This window comes from Wyeomyia smithii, chromosome 3 (assembly GCF_029784165.1).
Source record: "Wyeomyia smithii strain HCP4-BCI-WySm-NY-G18 chromosome 3, ASM2978416v1, whole genome shotgun sequence".
NCBI lineage: Eukaryota > Metazoa > Arthropoda > Insecta > Diptera > Culicidae > Wyeomyia > Wyeomyia smithii.
In genome coordinates this window covers 93,173,572-93,190,495 of record NC_073696.1, presented here as the reverse complement: position 1 = coordinate 93,190,495, position 16,924 = coordinate 93,173,572, and the positions used below count along the sequence as shown (strand labels likewise).

The 16,924-nt window shown below is 40.0% G+C and overlaps 1 protein-coding gene across 3 annotated transcripts in view; it reads left to right on the top strand.

Moving 5' to 3' along the window:
• Positions 1-15,010, top strand: part of LOC129727083 (sodium/potassium-transporting ATPase subunit beta-2-like) — a 104,944-nt gene extending 89,934 nt beyond the window's left edge. For all 3 annotated transcript variants that reach the window (XM_055684516.1, XM_055684513.1, XM_055684515.1), the window contains 4 exons: positions 4,861-4,980; positions 5,521-5,813; positions 5,888-6,056; positions 13,182-15,010. In XM_055684516.1, the coding sequence (XP_055540491.1) occupies positions 4,861-4,980; positions 5,521-5,813; positions 5,888-6,056; positions 13,182-13,285 (686 nt within the window). In that variant the 3' untranslated portion in view covers positions 13,286-15,010. The remainder of the gene's footprint in view (positions 1-4,860; positions 4,981-5,520; positions 5,814-5,887; positions 6,057-13,181) is intronic.
• Positions 15,011-16,924: the final 1,914 nt, after the last annotated feature.

The window sequence follows — 16,924 nt, the reverse complement described above, 5'->3', positions numbered from 1 at the left end:
TCAATGGAGAGTTCTGCCGCTATATGGCACTAGTGTGCACACAATTCTTTGTATTTTGGCTATAACTTATCTCACGATTCTAGATTCCTAGAAAGATGCACTCTTAGAAGCTTTGTCGTGGACAGCCTTCTGAAAAGTACTGTCTTCTCGTGACAGCAAATTTTAAATTCACGATGCCTCCATTCCGCTATTACAAAACAATATTTACCATCAAAACGATGATCGCCAGTTCGTTTTATGGTAAAATAACCGATATCCGATAATTCATACAAACTCGATCAGTAATTGGGTTGTCTTTCAGATTTTAATGGATTTTGTAAGTATAGATATTTCGCCTACCTATAAGCAATTGGCATAATAATTAAACAAGACTAAGCTTTGAAAAAGGAGTAACTTTTTTTTACTTTACTGGATGTAAACAGTTAACAGTTATGAATGTAAGCCTTACTAAAATAGGCAACTTCACATGCTCTTTTTGTAAATTCATCTAGACTAACATTTGAAAAGAGTTGAAGTATTTGAACCTTTTTTAGATCGCTATATTTAAATAATGACAAGAGATAAGGAAAAGTTCACAAGGTATGACTTCTTTGGAATTGGTGTAATTTTAATTCATATATAATTAAAAAGTTGAATTTGAGATTTTGCAATGAAAAAATTGCTTTAAAAAAAATATATAAACGATTTCAAAAAAAGTCTCAGTTTTTTTTTTCAAACTAAGTCTTCTAGATAAACAATATAGTTACTAAAAACTCATTTGAACATTTTGAGACGGACACTGTTAAGTAACTGTGTTGTGGTCCCCGTGGCTCTGTGGTTAGCGATGTCGGTCGGCTAGCTCTCCCACACGGTTGTGATATCGGATTCGATTCCCGATCGATTCAAGGATCTTTTCGAGCTGGAAATTTTCTCGACTCAGCACTGGGGCACGGTGTATCGTTGTACTTATCCTACACATACAAAAAGCGCCTAAAAAACAATATCGATAACGAATTCTCTCAACTAATCTAGTTGATCGAGACCGCTATTAGCCCCAAGGCTAAGCGTGCGATATTCTTTACTGTTAAGTAATAAAAGTTCTTTTTTAATAAAGAGAGCTAAATTGTCTATTTGAAAACTTATTTTAGAAAAAATCTGAAATGTTTGTTTTTCTTTGAGTCGTTTATATTTTTGATTTTTTTTTTCAATTTTAAATGGAATTGAGACAGTTTTAAGAACATCATCCCATGACAACATGTTTCTAGAAAAATTTTCGCAAAAATATTATGTCAAGTTGCCTAGTTTAGTAAGGCCTTCACCCATAAAGTTTCATTAAATTCTGGGAGGCCAATATCTGGTCAAGTGAGCGAGAAAACAGTCATATTTTTATTGAAATGAAGAAGTTACGCTTTTTTAAAGCTTAGGCTTGTTTTATCGCTATACAAATTGCTTATAAATAGGCAAAATGTCTGTACTTAGAAAGTTTTATTGAAATTTGAGAGACTTAATCCAATCACTGGTCGAGTTTTCATAAATTTCTTAAGGATATCGGTCATTTTAACACAAAATAGGCATTACTCACGCATGCTACCAACGTTTTTTTTTTTAATTTACCTAGAGATGCAGAACATCATGTTGAACAAACTGGCGATCACCGTTTTGATGGTATATTTTTTTTTTTCAGAATAACGGTATCCTGAGCACCGTGAAACTAGTTCGGCTCTCATTGTATTGTACACCTGCTCCCCATACGTTCGGTACACAACTCAACAGACACTGACGACAGCGCATACATGCAATGCCAAACGGGCTGTTATTTTTCATCTTCTTATGTCTGTTGGTTCTTTCAAGCTGTCGCTATTGACAGCAGGCTGTCGACAGCGTAGGTCAATCCAACAGGACATCCTCAAAATGAACAAACTAGGTTGTCATGACCAAACGAACAAAATACATACGCAAGAATGAGCTGTCGTGTGCAACACCAGCTGCCTGTGCCTGCTGTAGCTGTATGTGAGCTGTCATGATTAGCTAATTCATGATCATGTTATAGTAAAAAGAGAGCCCAGTCGTCAGTATAGTGTCGCACCGCAGTACTATTCCTAAGCCTGGTCGAGGATAATTGGACAAACAAGAGAAGAAGGGAAATATGCAGTAACCTCTCTAAACTCTAAAGAAATTTAAAACCGAAAGTCGTGAATTATTCGTGAAGGAAAACGCAATAATTGAAGTTGCATAATGCCTTCTAAAAATTTTTATTCTCTGAGCTGCTGAACACTACAACTTTCAGTATATGAGTTCTTGCAAAAAAAAATCATAACACAAAAACCTGCAAAAAAAGTTCATAACACAAAAATTCAGTGATATTTTTCCAAACCATTCTATCGATAAACCAAATCCCTTGACCTCATTAAAATCTTTGCTAAAGACGGAAACGTTCTAAGCAGCGTTGCAAAGCGAGCGAGAAGCGAAACCTTTCTCCTCCTCTCTGCTTGAAAACGAGACATATGCTACGCTTCTCAAGTCGTTTGCGCACACGCTTTCGAGATACTCTTTTTCCTTCTTGCATTCCCCTGAGTAGCAGCAAGCACGCACCAATACGAAAAAACCCTTTTGTATTGCTACTCAGCGACAGTAAAAGAGTACACGAGTTCCTGCAAGTAGGAGTACTCGACTAAAATTGCTCGACTAGTAGGAGTGCTTGAAAAACTGTACTCCAAAAAGAAAATGCTTGCTTCATCTACCCGGTTTTGCTTCATGCACCGACAGCCGAACGCGGGGGAAGAATCGGTAAAGACACGGAGATGAAGTAAAATTTATTAGTTTTACAAATTTAAAAATGTGAATTAACTCATTAGAAAATATTAACTCTTCAATCAAGTTTTTATTTCATCCTGAAAAGGACAGTTTGTTGTTCATTTTACTATCGGATAAGATGCCGATTACATCTTTGCGTTATCGCTGACAGGGCGAATAAAGCATTCCTTGTGATAAAGTAAACAATGAAATGCTGATATAACACTCAAAACTAGACGGCTCACGTGTTGTCAAAATGAGTCAACTTTTCATTGAATGCATTTACTAGTGCCCACTATCGCACAGAGACTGCATTTTACTAAAGTGCCTCAGTGCATCGGCCGCTATCGATGCTGAGATCCGCTGCAACTAGTTCGCTATCCATAGCCATGCCACAGTTGTGGCCGCTATACGCTGCCATTGGTATCCACTGTACCTGCATCAGCTGGCCCAGCTGCTATCGTTGCTGAAATCCGCTGCAACTAGTGCGCTATCCATTGCTGCCATCGCTGGTAGCCACTGCACTGCTAGTGCTGCTGCTAAGGGAGGACGACTTCATTGTCGCTGTCTGGAACTTTTATGAGCGGCTTCGGCTGAAACAGGCTCTTATATAGGCCAAATAGCATGTTTTCAATTGCAAGGTATATGATTCTGTCGACCGTGCTTGGGAAGCAATCATATAACGACCAATCAGAGGTCGAATTTTTCGTTTTGACAAGGCTTAACAATTTTCAATAGTACAATAGTGTGAATAATAAAATTACAATTATCTTCTTCTGGAAAGAATCTTAGAAGATTTTCCAATCTATTGCTGCAAGAATGAAAGAAATTCATCGAATACTAACCGATTTATTAGCGTTTGAAATTGGACATATTTTTCACTATTTTCGGTTTAAGATTTTCATTTCACATCCCTATGTAGCCGAACTTCCTGAGAGAAATATTCTACTTCAAAATAAAATTTGCATCGGCCTTATTACATTCCGTACAGTTGTATGCAGGCTACCAGTATTTGAAATCTTCTCCTCTCATCGTTTCATGCTCATCACCTTTCTTTGGTCCTCGTCAACGGTTAGCTGAATATTACTTGCGATTTATTCTTATATGGTCTACGGTCTCCGACATTTGCTACGTTAAATTTCGAACTAATCGAATTTTTAAATTGCACAAAAAAATTTGATTGTAACTTGTTGTGATCTCGACTCGCACTCAACAAATCATTGCTGTCTGTAACAATTCTTGATAAATCCAAGCATTTGATATCATTTTCCTTTTTGACCTATTCCAATTCTTGGAATCGTTTTACGGCGCCTTTGAGCTTATAATTGGCGTTATTCTTTCCGCCCTAATGCTGGTTTTAGCGACGATTTGAAGAGCTTCAACTGCAATTATTTTCTCTAATGGTCTTCGCCGATGCATAGAGGCGATGATTTCGACAGAACTGACCATCTACTCTTCCTTTTTTTAAACTTTCTAATCAGGTTTTTCAATTTAATGTGGATTTTCCAAATGTTCTGTTTGGATCCAGAACGAAATTATTTCGCTTATCCTTGACGCTTTAAGATTTTTTATGGAGCAAGAGAGTTAGACAAACAATGCAATGTTATCATTAGTACCTAGTTTATTATTTTTAGTTTTCTCTTTTTTCATTGGATACTTTTCCTTTAAGTAGAGCGACATTGTCATGTTCTCATCAAATATCTTTTTGCCTGGCAAATATTTTTCATTCGTAGCCATATGTTATAATAAGATTAGACTAAATTGTTTCAAATCTTTCAATGATGTGATCAAAACTGTTTGATGCCAGTCACAAAAAATTAGAACTACTCATTTTATGCTGTCCGATTACATTCTCCACCCGTCAATGTCCGTGCACCTAGAATCGTTAAAAGTTTACTAAAACTTAGGATTTATATTTCCAATCCAGTAAAAACAACAAAACTCCTCTAATGACAGCAAAAACGATTGCAATGCAGCATTTCGACAGGCAATATACATAAAATAAACATTTTCTCGTTCAATCGATCAATAAATAAACATCCGACTCGATGATCAGCGGTGTCTAATTCCATCATTTCGCCATTTCAGGTCTTGGCTTCCGTCCTCTACCCTCCGAGGACAACGTAGAAAGTACCCTGATCTGGTACAAAGGAACCGAAGAGAAGAACTACAAACAGTGGACAGATGCACTGGACGATTTTCTGCAAGGTAAGATGGTGTGCGCAAATATATTTGCAGTCCACAAATCAATTTTTAACGGACACTTAGCTTGTGCTGAAAACGTTATTTATTGACAACGAATTTTCGAGCGGCGAATGCCGCGGTACCTCTAATTAATAATGGTTTTGATGGAAGCGAGCCAGATGTAATGCTATTTTCGTATTGTTTTTGCCACCAGTCATTTCGTGTCTCGTGATGTGTCGCGATATGTATTTTAGTCTAGAGAATATATTATTTTGACGCAGAAAGAGCGAACCGAATATCTCTTTCTAAGGTCAGCTTGTTCTGTCCTTGTTAGATCACGGTGGTAAAACTATTCTAATGAAAACGAGCGAAATGTATAGGTACTTATATAAGATTTTGAGCAGAGGTAAAAATATGGCAGCGAATATTGCGCTAGTCATCAAGAGCGTTTATTAAGACTTAATGAATTAATTAAATGTGCCAGGAGAGCGATTTAAGGTCATTATAAGGACTCTTAGAAATTAATTTCTCTTCAATGATATTAACTGTGCCTTACATTTTCAGATTACCGAACACCCGGTCAAATTTCGGGACGAGGTCAGAACATTTACAACTGTGATTATACCCAACCGCCACCACCGAAGACCGTATGCGATGTGGACATCAAGCAGTACGGTCCGTGCACACTGGAGAACCACTACAATTACCACAAGAGCGCTCCGTGCGTATTCCTGAAGCTGAACAAAATCTACGGCTGGGTTCCGGCATTCTTCAACGACAGCAGCAATCTGCCACGCGCTATGCCAAACGACCTGCAAGAATACATCAAGACTGTCGAACAGCAAGCGAAGCACACCGTAATTATCGCAATCACCACTCGCAAAGAATCGAGCACGTTTTTATTAACTGCTTTATCAATTGTGCGTTTTAGATGAACACCATTTGGGTGTCGTGTGAAGGCGAAAACTCCGCTGACATCGAAAATGTTGGACCAATCAAGTACTACCCGCGACGCGGATTCCCCGGTTACTACTACCCATTCGAGAACTCGGAAGGATACCTCAGCCCACTGGTAGCGGTGCACTTCGAGCGGCCAGTTCGTGAGTATCGTTTTGCTTCTAATAGAATAGAATGCAATAGAATTAGGGGGGAAATTTCATTGCCGAGGTTCACCTAAACAGAGCAACGTTTGCACGGACATTGCTCCTACTAGATTTTACAGAAAGCAAAAATAAAACTTCAACTAAAAAAGTTTGCAGCAGATAACTCTATTACGAAACTTTTCGTTTGATGGCATGTTCGTATTCCCGATATGTTCATCTACACGGGTTGTTCCAATAAAGGTGCACCTAATTGAATGGTATTCAATATGTCTGATTTTACCCTCAACAGAGCAGCTTGGTATCGGTTTAATAATACATCACAAATTTAACTTTGGAAAGTCAACTCCTCCGCTTTCTTTCCTGGCAAAGTTAACATATGACATGCATGATGTAGATGTAGTCAAAGGAGCTATTTTTGTCTTGACCCTCCTCAGATCGGAACGAAATTTTGCGGACGTGTTGGTTGACACATAAAGTTGCATTTGTAGAATTTGACCTTTGGTCGAAAAAAAAGGTTTTTGTTAAAAAATTTACCAAATACGCATGGTCGTATCTAAAGTGTTTTTAAGCTGATCGACAAAGGAAACCTATGCGTGATGCCAAAAAGTCAACATAGAATAATCCAACTGATTAGCCACAGCTGCGATTTCTCTTGGCGCTTATTAAGTTCTGTAATTTTTTGTTCCGTCCCTTGATTTGATTTGAAAAAATTGTACTGAAATAACATCTAGTTGCATCATGTAGGGTTAGTAGGAGATTTCACTGGTTTACCGTGATTGTTCACGTCTTTACGACATCACCTGACATTCAAACTTTGATTAAGGTTTAACAATTATACTTGAAAATTTGCACGATGAAACTATTTCTTTAGTTTTTTTAGAGAACAGATTGATCTTTAATATGCAATACAGTTTGTGTCAATTGTAGATATAGTTGATGAGTAACGGGATAGGGTTAACAAATAATGTTTTCTTTTTTAAAATATGCACACCAGTGTACTTATAATCTAATTTTACACAAACTCATATGCTTCATGGTTTTACATAGAAACTGATTATGGAAACGAAGTAGCATATTTGGACGTCCGGCCCATGTGTTGCTTGCAATTGATCATAATCAACTGAAATTTCACAAAAACCCATGAAAATTAAGTTTTGGAATGGCAAATTATTCTCAACGTCCAACTCCTGATGTTCTCAGTTTTCAATAATCAATAACTTAGCCACGTTCACGTTATTGCTTATTATAACCAACCGTTCATCATACCCTTCCAAGTTGGTCTCGAAGTACGATGCTGGCCTAACAAACCAGTCGTCATAGGTTCGAGTCACGGCTCGGGAGACACTGTTAGTGTCAATATGCACTCCAGTCGCCGTTTTCTTTGAATAGAATTATAAAAGTAAATCCTCTCGATTAACGATGAAATCAGACATTTTCTCACAGCCGTTCTTTGCGATTTGTTTATATCGTTTGAAATAATTGGTTCATCCGAATGACAACATCCTCGACTTTTGGCTTTTATACAGGAATGTGGTTCCCTTATATACAAAATTTCACGCCGATCGGTTCAGTAGGTTCCAAGCCTATATGGATCAAACAGACAAACAGAGCTGCCTTTTTATATGTTAAGATTTTGTTCTATCTTTCTGGTAGAGCTCGAATACCGTTACGCTAGAAGTCTTTTGAGGCTATCCACGAATCAGGCCATTTTTCGATGGCTTTTCATAAGCAGTAGAAAGACTTCCTATTTGATCGATTCTATGTAAGCTTTAACGGCTTCGGCAGTATGAGGCATCGCAAATGCTCGGGCCTCCCGATTCAATGGGGCAAATGCTCGGGCCTCCCGATTCAAGGGGCCCCCTAGTCCTGGGCCGACCTTTTTTTTTTGCTCGTCACCTCCCAGAAAGTTACAACTAAATGTTTTAAGGAAAGAGGACCTCACAAACAAATTTGCCCCGGGCCCCCCAGCGTCTTAATCCGGCCCTGCTTCGAGCACTCGCAGGTCCTCGAGCATTGTTCACGTTTCATGCTCATGGAGAACAACTTTGTACGTGTTTTGTACAGGTTACGCTTTGTACGAGGGCTTAGTCTGTTTCACCGCAATCGCTTGTGGAGCCCATAGTAGGCACGACTTCCGCTGATAAAACGCCTCCGGATCTCACGGCTGGTATCATTGTCCTCGGTTACCAGTGAGCCAAGATAGACAAATTCGTCGACTACCTCGAACTCATCGCCGTCGATCGTAATGCTACTGCCTAAACGATGTCGGTCGGCTTCGGTTCCGCCGGCTAGTATTAACTTCGTTTTAGACGCATTTATCTGCATCCCAATCCTCGCTACTTCCCGTTTAAGTCTGTTGTGCTGTTCTACCATCGCCGCAGTTGTTCTGCCGACAATGTTTATGTTATCAGTATAACAAACGAATTGACTGGATTTGTTGAATATCGTACTCCGCGTGTTGATGTCCGCTCGATTCATTACACCCTGTAGCGCAATGTTGAATAGCAGGCAGGAGAGACCATAACACTGTCAAAGCCCCCTGAGGGATTTTAATTGACCCGACAATCCACTCGAAATCCGCACACAGCACTGCGTCCCGTTCACCGTAGCCTTTATCAGTCTAATTAGCTTCCCCGGAAAACCGTTTTCGTCAATGACCTTTCATAGCTCTTTTCGGTCGATAGTGTTATACGCGGCTTTGAAGACGATGAATAGGTGGTGCGGAATGATTTTGTATTCAAGGTATTTTTGGAGGATCAGTCGTATAGTAAAGATTAAGTTCGTCATAGACTGTCCTTCCACGAAGCCGGCCCGATAAGTTTCCACAAATCTGTTGGCTAGCGGTGAGAGTCGACGGAGATTGATATGGAAAGCACTTTGTAAGCGGCATTCAGGACGGTGATGGCATGATAGTTCCCACAGTCCAATTTGCCGCTTTTCTTATAGATAGGGCAAAAAGCCCATCCTTCCCCTCCTCCGGTAGCTGTTCTGTAACCCAAATTCCTGCAATCAGCCGGTTTAAACAAGTGGCCAGCATTTTCCGGCCCATTTTATTAAGCTCCGTTCCGAAGCCATCCAATTTATTGTTTTTCAGCTGCTTGATGGCATCCTTAACTTCGCCTATCGTCTACGTTTATCGCACCGACGGGATCGCTTTTTCCGTCGCAATGACCTGCCTGGGCGCCATTGAGGTGTTCGTCGAAGTGCTGCCTCCACCTTTCGGTCACCTCACAATCGTCTGTCAGAATACTACCATCTTTATCCCGGCTCATTTCGGCTCGCGGCACAGAACTTCTGCGGAATGCGTTAAGTTTCCGGTTGAACTTTCGCGTTTCCTAAGAATGATGCAGCTGTTCCAGCTCTGGATACTCCTCCTCCTCCAAGTGGCGCTTTTTCTCCCGAAAGATTTGGGTTCGCTGCATCTTCTTCTGTCTGTGTCTCTCCACTTTCTGACGAGTGACACTGCGCATCTTAGCCGCCCGTCCAGCGTTCTCCTGATTCATCACCTTCCTACATTTGTCATCGAACCATTTGTTTCGTTGAGTTCGTACCACATGCCCGATGATGTTCTCCGCTACGTTGTTGATGGCTGTTTTGATGGTGTTCCAAGCGTAGCTTCGAGCGATTGCGCGTAGTTTTCGACGAAGTTGGGCTGCTCCAGTCGCGCGAGATCTAACCGGGGCGGGTTTCAGTATCGAATGTTTTCAACAACGAAGAGTTTTGGGCACATCTGGTAGTGGTCTGAGTCGACATTAGTTGTCCTATAGGCAGAGCCGGATTTACGATTGTGGGGGCCCGGGGCCCAGTTTACAGTGGGGGCCCCAGAATAAAACAAACCCGTTTTTTTATCGTACGAGTTAAAAACACTTATTTCTCATTGAAAAGTTACCAAAAATTTGCTAGAATTTTTTCTCACGAGTTTTTTTTGCAGAGAACTTATTGATTGAATAATCAACATTCAGCTCCTTCAGAATATTGTACTCTCAACTTAACAATGCTAAGTTTGACAGCCTTTCACTCTTCATAGTCGTACGCAACCTATTTTCAATCAGTTTCATCTTCGATAAAAACCTTTCTCCAGTTGCGTTCGAGATCATTAGGCTCAAATAAATAAATGTATGCAACTGCTCGAAATCCGGATTTTTTTTCTTGATATCTAAAAAATAAAAACCTACCGCAATTCGAAAAAAATGCGATCCGCAAGCAAAAATTTGCACACAATTTGAGAAAGACTGCGCAAATATAAGGCTACGCTGGCAATAATCTACAGAACCTAGGAAAAAACTAGGTACACACTTCTGCAGGTCAATAAAATCTGCACACGGACTCTGAAAATCTGCATTTTGCAACGCAAATCTAGTATCCCTGATTCGGACAGGTAAACTTATTTTCGGAATCAACAGCAATGTATTAAAAAAACTTGTGGATTATCTTCTTTCCTGCTTGATCTCCCATGCGCGCTGGTTCGATTCAAATGGTGTGTTAATGTGTGCCATTCCAAGAGAATCGAAGGTGAAATCTTATGGATGTGGTTGTGATATTGGCGCTCGCGAAAAAATAACACTGAAGGAAAGTTTCAGATTGAAATGGTCGGTTCAAATTTTCTTACTGTAAATTGAACTTTTGATTGAATCTCATTTTTGATAGAGAAAAGAACTTTTTCTCGTTTTGTGGGGGCCCCAAAAATGTGGGGGCCCGGGCCCCCTGGGCCCCCCCTTAAATCCGGCTCTGCCTATGGGATCCGAAGTCGATGATATCTGAGAAGTGGCGATAATTATTCAGAATGTGGTTGATCTGTGTTTCGGTTTCATTTGGTGACCTCCAGGTGTACTTGTGTAGGAGGTTGTGCTGAAAGCAGGAACTACGGCCGTGTTCTTGAAGACGGCAATGTCGATCAGTTATTTCGTTGGTCAGCTGGTGTGCGCTGAACTTTCCAATCACCGGTTTGTATTCCTCCTCTGAGCGTTGAAATCCCCGATACCGATCGTGCTATCATGTTTTGGGCAGTGGTCGTAGTCACGCTTAAACTGCGCGTAGAACTCATCCTTGTCGTCTTCAATATTTCTGAGGTGAGGATTGTACATGTTTATAATGCTGATGTTAAAGAACCGGCCCTTGATTCTCAACCTGCACATTCGAGGGCTGATTGGACTCCACTCAGCCGTTTCCTGATCTCGCTCATCACTATAATAGCTGTCCCCAGCTCATGTTTGTTGCGGTAGCTCTGGTAGATGGCATGACCATTCCGGAACGTACTTACCATTGAATCCTTCCAGCACACCTCCTGCAGTGCTACAACGTCGAACCTGCGGGATTTCAATACTTCGGAGAGCACTCGTGGGTTCCCGTAGAACTTGAGAGATCGGGGTAGTTCCACGTCCCGAATTTCCAATCGTTCGTCCGTTTTCGTCGCGTGGGTCTGTGCTGATTGTTCCAGTCCGAATTTCTTCGTTTCCTCGTTTATTACTTGTGAGTGTTTTACGGTGGCAGTTTGTGAGGCCTGCGCACCATTTCCCTTGGCACGAAGACGGTAATCGGCCGCCCCTATCTGGAGTACAGACGCCGTTTTGAGTCGCTCCTAGCATGGAGCACAGACGCTTGGAAACTCAAAAGAGCCTTCCTGTTCTGTCAAGTTCCCATCGGGGTTGGTTACCCGATGTTACCTTGGTTGCTCGCATCCCAGCTGGCACCGCGTGAAGGTCAGGAGAGGAGTGGCTGAATAAGAGGCTATGGACGACGTGTGGGGTCTATAGTATTCCCGTTGGTGCACTTGGCACCGAAGGCACGCATTCTACAGCCGTTTGCCAGCCAGAAAAAAAGAAAGAGAGTTTGCTCCAAATCACATGACCGCAGCCCTGACGTAAAACCTAGCTGTAAAAATCGTGATTTTAAGTTAGATTTTCAATCCACAGGGTGATCAATAAAATTTGCTACAAACCCAGTACACAACCACACGGGTCAGCAGACAGACAACAACTTGCAAAATATGCACAGGACAAATTAACTCTTCAGTGCGAACGATGATAACTAAACACTGGTGTGAAGCATGTACACACCATTATGAGTCCGCGGGAAGCCGCCGATAAGCAAAATTTGTACGTTAAAAATGTATGCTCATACCATTTGCAATGCTTGGATGATCTAGATGTCCTTGTCTATAACTAGGCATGTCAGTACATTACTCTACCACTTGTATTTTTGCCCAAAATAGTTGAAAAGGTTGTTTATAAGACACGACCGTAAGGTTAACGTAGCATTACGACAGCTTGACATATGACAATGTATTTTTTGCAACAGATTTAGGAAAACACTCGGTTGGGTTTAATCAATTTAAAGGTGTTAAGCAATGAATTTCAGTGATACCTCTCTTTCTCTCTAGAATAGAAGCGGTGATTTTGGATTTCCATTTGTCATTTTTTGATCCGCAAGCACTGGAACCAAGCAAACAAAACATAACAACACACGCTACCGGTACACTTACACTCACAGCTAATAGCAGTGGCCAAATGGCTGAAGGCAAACGCTACGCGACAGTACTGGACAAAAATGCTAACATGTCCGGTCATGTTCAGCAATGCTATGCAGTGCTACTGTTCGCCAGTTGGTCCTGTGGAACACGGCGATCGAATGAGTCGCCTGCTCAACCTGGTTGCGCTTAATTCAGCTGTTGCTCAGTCGGCAGCGGGCCGAGCCAGATTTCAGTAAGCCAACTGTCTTCTTGGTGCAGTGATTTGTTATACAATGAGGTCAAAATTTCTGCATGCTCCCATTTTTACGTGACTCCTGAGAGTTAAATTTGAGCTAGAGCGAGTAAAGCAACAACAACAACAATTCGATTATAATTGGCGCCGTTAAACATTAAATTGTCACATATTGGCAAAGAGAAGCTCAACTCGCCAGGTAATAAGAAAATCGAAACTTTATGGGATAGTTAATGCAACAACAGCGGTTCCAAATTGCTTTCTTGTGGCACATCATAAATACTGCAAAACGCATTTTGAGTGAAACTTGCGTGAAAGTAATCAATTACAATCAGAATAAACTCTTTGGATTTACATTTAAGTAAAAGCTTTGGATTTAAAAATGCTTTAAAACCTTTTTTCTCCTCAATCTCCCTTCCAGGTGGCATCATCATCAACATCGAGTGCAAAGCCTGGGCTCACAACATCATCCACGATAGACACGAGCGCATTGGGTCCGTGCACTTCGAGCTGCTAATCGACTAGAGAGGCCGGCCCGTCGCGCCCTTTCGGGATTCAAAAACCCTATTCTATCACCAGGACTATCCTACTTTTCGCAGCTACTTTTTAACAGTTTTTTGATCGAATGGTGACCTATATAGTTAGAACACAATTTTAACGTCAAATTTTCGATTTACCATTTTCCAAGCAAATGCTTTTCAAATTCGCGGCGCCTATCGTGTAAGAGGCAAACTATCGTTTTTTTTAAGTAGGTCTATACACTCGTGTCAATGTTTGCAAGTTTGGAAATTCTAAACCGTACAGTCCACTTATAGAGTATAAGAGTTTCGTTGAAGCCATGGTAGGAAAGCAATTAGGCGATCTCATACGATCTTCTTAAAGTAACGCATTACACAAACCAGAAAAAAGACGTTAGGAAGCACCGCCACGTGTTACGAGATAAGAATGCTGTGGTTGTATTTTAACTATTGTAAATAATAAAGGAAAAACGCGTAAAGGCCAATTCTGTTTGAAAGAAGAAAAAATAAAAACTCCGATCGGCATCAATAGAATCATAACGAATGGCACGCAAACGGATCGTATCGTGTGTACAACCTGCAAGTAACAAGCTAAAATACGGTCGGTTCCTCACTTTTTGTATGACTACCAACAAGAAAAAAAGTGCACCTCTAAAAATAGCTTCTCTGTCACCAGTCTGTGCTGGTGCATAGGCAAAATCGCAGTGCAGTTGAGGTGAACCACAACATGTATCGCACTGCAAACGCAATTCAGTATTTGAATTGTCTACAGGCCCTAGGCGTAACGATGTCCATTGCGGGCGTCGATGTATCATTGGAGAACAGGAAAAAAGCGAGGATACCGCATTTACGGAATTGACCGATACTCCAGATATAGTGACAAACGCACGAGTGTGAACAATACTCGCCAATGTGTAGTTAAACCACCTTTGATTTCACAGCTGTGGTCATACAAAACCGTTCAAATGTGAGACAATAGTTAACATTAGTTCTTTCATTTGTAAGGAGAAGATAAAACTACACTAATCACATATACAAGCCCGCCACCCTATAGAATCAAACACGATAGTTACGGTAGATAGTTTAATTTAAGAGATGGTAGCGGAAGAAGATAGTATTATATGCACTGTGGAAATACCCAGAGTAAGATCGACCAAACTCTTCACTATTTCAAAATGAACAAAAGTGCCAACACAGAAAACTCAAAACACCTCTCCAGTATCCTTTAATCGGAAACTCGTTTTATAGCGAAACGTAGCGCCATTCAGGCCTATCTAGAGGTATAGATATTGAGACGGCCGCAATATATATATTGAAGAGAAATCGCGTTAATTAAAGACGTAATAGCAATCCACCATACAGTTTACTACATTTATACTATATTATATCAGCACGAGCTAAGCTTTCAAAATTTGCATTTCAAATCTAGATGTTGTACATTTAATTTTTATTTTCTTTCTTCTATTCGAATGTTTCAAACAAGCGTACGGGAAACCATTTATTGCGTCCTTGGAATCTAAATTCCACGTTTTATGTAGTATTGTTTTAAACATAAAGGTTCTAAAGTGAAAAAGTCCCCCTCTACATTTAATTGGTGTGCTTCGAAATTCGAAAAAACTGCTAGATGAAGGCAATCGAGAATGATTTCTCAGACATCAATCGGATCTACATCTCTACTCATTATGCAGCTCTGTACATGATTACTAGATGAATAGACTAGGAGATAGGATAAGGGTTGGTTGTTTGTTTTTTCCTTGGAATCTGGAAAGAAATGTCCCTGAAGTCAGAGATGGTTATCTGCTAGTGGAGAACACTATAACTTTTATAACGAAGACTATTCCTCACATCTTCCAGGGGGAGACGAATGTTAAGAATTTTGATATCTAGAAACAGCAAAACTGGTTGGAAGGACTTATATGCCCTATCTACAAGAAAAGACACAGGTCTGAGGCGACCATCAAGTTCTCTCTCGCATCCTGCTTCATGGACTGAGGCTGTTTCAGTAAGTCTTTGTTTATGAATACCGATGCGGTTTTGAGGCGGGACGGGACAGATCCTCAATAAGTTTCGAGAACACAACTTGCACACACATAAGCTGTTTATAGACTTCCAGATGGCGTACGATTTAGTGAAACGCAACGAGTGGTGGCAGATTATGCTTGAACAGGGTTTCCCAGCAAAATTGATTTGGTTTGTACATGCGATTCTCAACTCAATCAATCGTCAAACCACGTGGAATATCCTCGCTCCAGAAGACTTTAGGTCTCACAGTGCCAGTGAGCGATGTACCAGGAAAGAAGTGTAGTCTTTTATCGCCTTTTCGATAATGAAGTGATCCTTACATGGCAGAATACTCAAAGGAACGGATTTTGCCATTCATTTGTAAACATAAAGGTAACGTTATGTTCTGGCCTGATTTTACTATCAATCCCTACTCAAAAGTTGTACTAGAGTAGTATGCAGTTAATAACGTCGAATTCGTACCAAAAAAGGACTCTGTTGCATTTTCAACTGTGAGAGGGTATGTTGAGCTCTATTAAAAAAAAGTTCATGATTTTGTTAGATCTCCGCTTCTAACAATGCGGTAGCAATGATAAAATGTTTTGAAACTTGAAGCTGAATTAACATGTACTGCAATCCAGTCACATTTTTTTCGAGACTCTAGTCCCAAATCCCGGTTGTTCTACGCGCCCAGATAAACATTCCAGGATTTGAGACAGCAAATTGAACAATTCCATACAAAATTTCCTAATTTCAATATATTTTTTTAATTGTCATTTTAGATTTAACAAATAATCTTATGAGCTAGAAATGTCATTTCATGCTACTAATTTAACCACGACTAATTTGTGAAAAGTGTTAATGTACTGATTTTTCAAACTGATTTCTATTTTTACCAACGGCTTTTTCCCAAATCTGTATCATATTTCCAGAGCGCTTATTTTTCGTTCTCTCTACTTCACATACTGTCTGCTTAATGAATATGGTACTGATGATTACAAATTCATTTTTAGAGCCAGAACGGTTTGTTTATTCGGTGTGACGTCTTCAGCAAAGTCGTAAATAATAATTTTGTATTTTCAATGAAATAAACACCTTTGAAAAAATATTTTTCTCAAAAAAAAATTATTCAAAAAAAACAAAAATTATACATCTCAAAAAGCTTAATTTGCAAATTTCATTTTATTTTGTCAAAAACTACAAATGGCTAGCTAAACATGAATGGTTGTTCGACAATGATAAAATGAAAATGAGACACATAATAGTTTGGTAGAGTTGAAGACAGTAATTTTGTCCTTCAAGAAAAATACACACCGTGGGTCAATATAAAACAAAATTACGATGAATTCACAAAAATTTTAATATAAATAAAATGGTTAAAAAACTTTTTTATTGGATTTTTTTTTCTACGAAAACTATACAATATTTACTAAGCAGTGATAGTTGATTAAACTTAGCAAATTTGTCAAAAAATATTAAATAATTGAAGGGTTGTGTGCAAAGCCACTACCGCAAGATTAGCGTAGAACTACAGTTCTGTCCAGCTAGAATCCGGAATCACTTAGTTGCAGCGGCACAGAAAGTGACCGAATTCTTTTTCAGCGGTTTGTTAACATAGGCGCCCACTCACTGTGGTATAAATTCC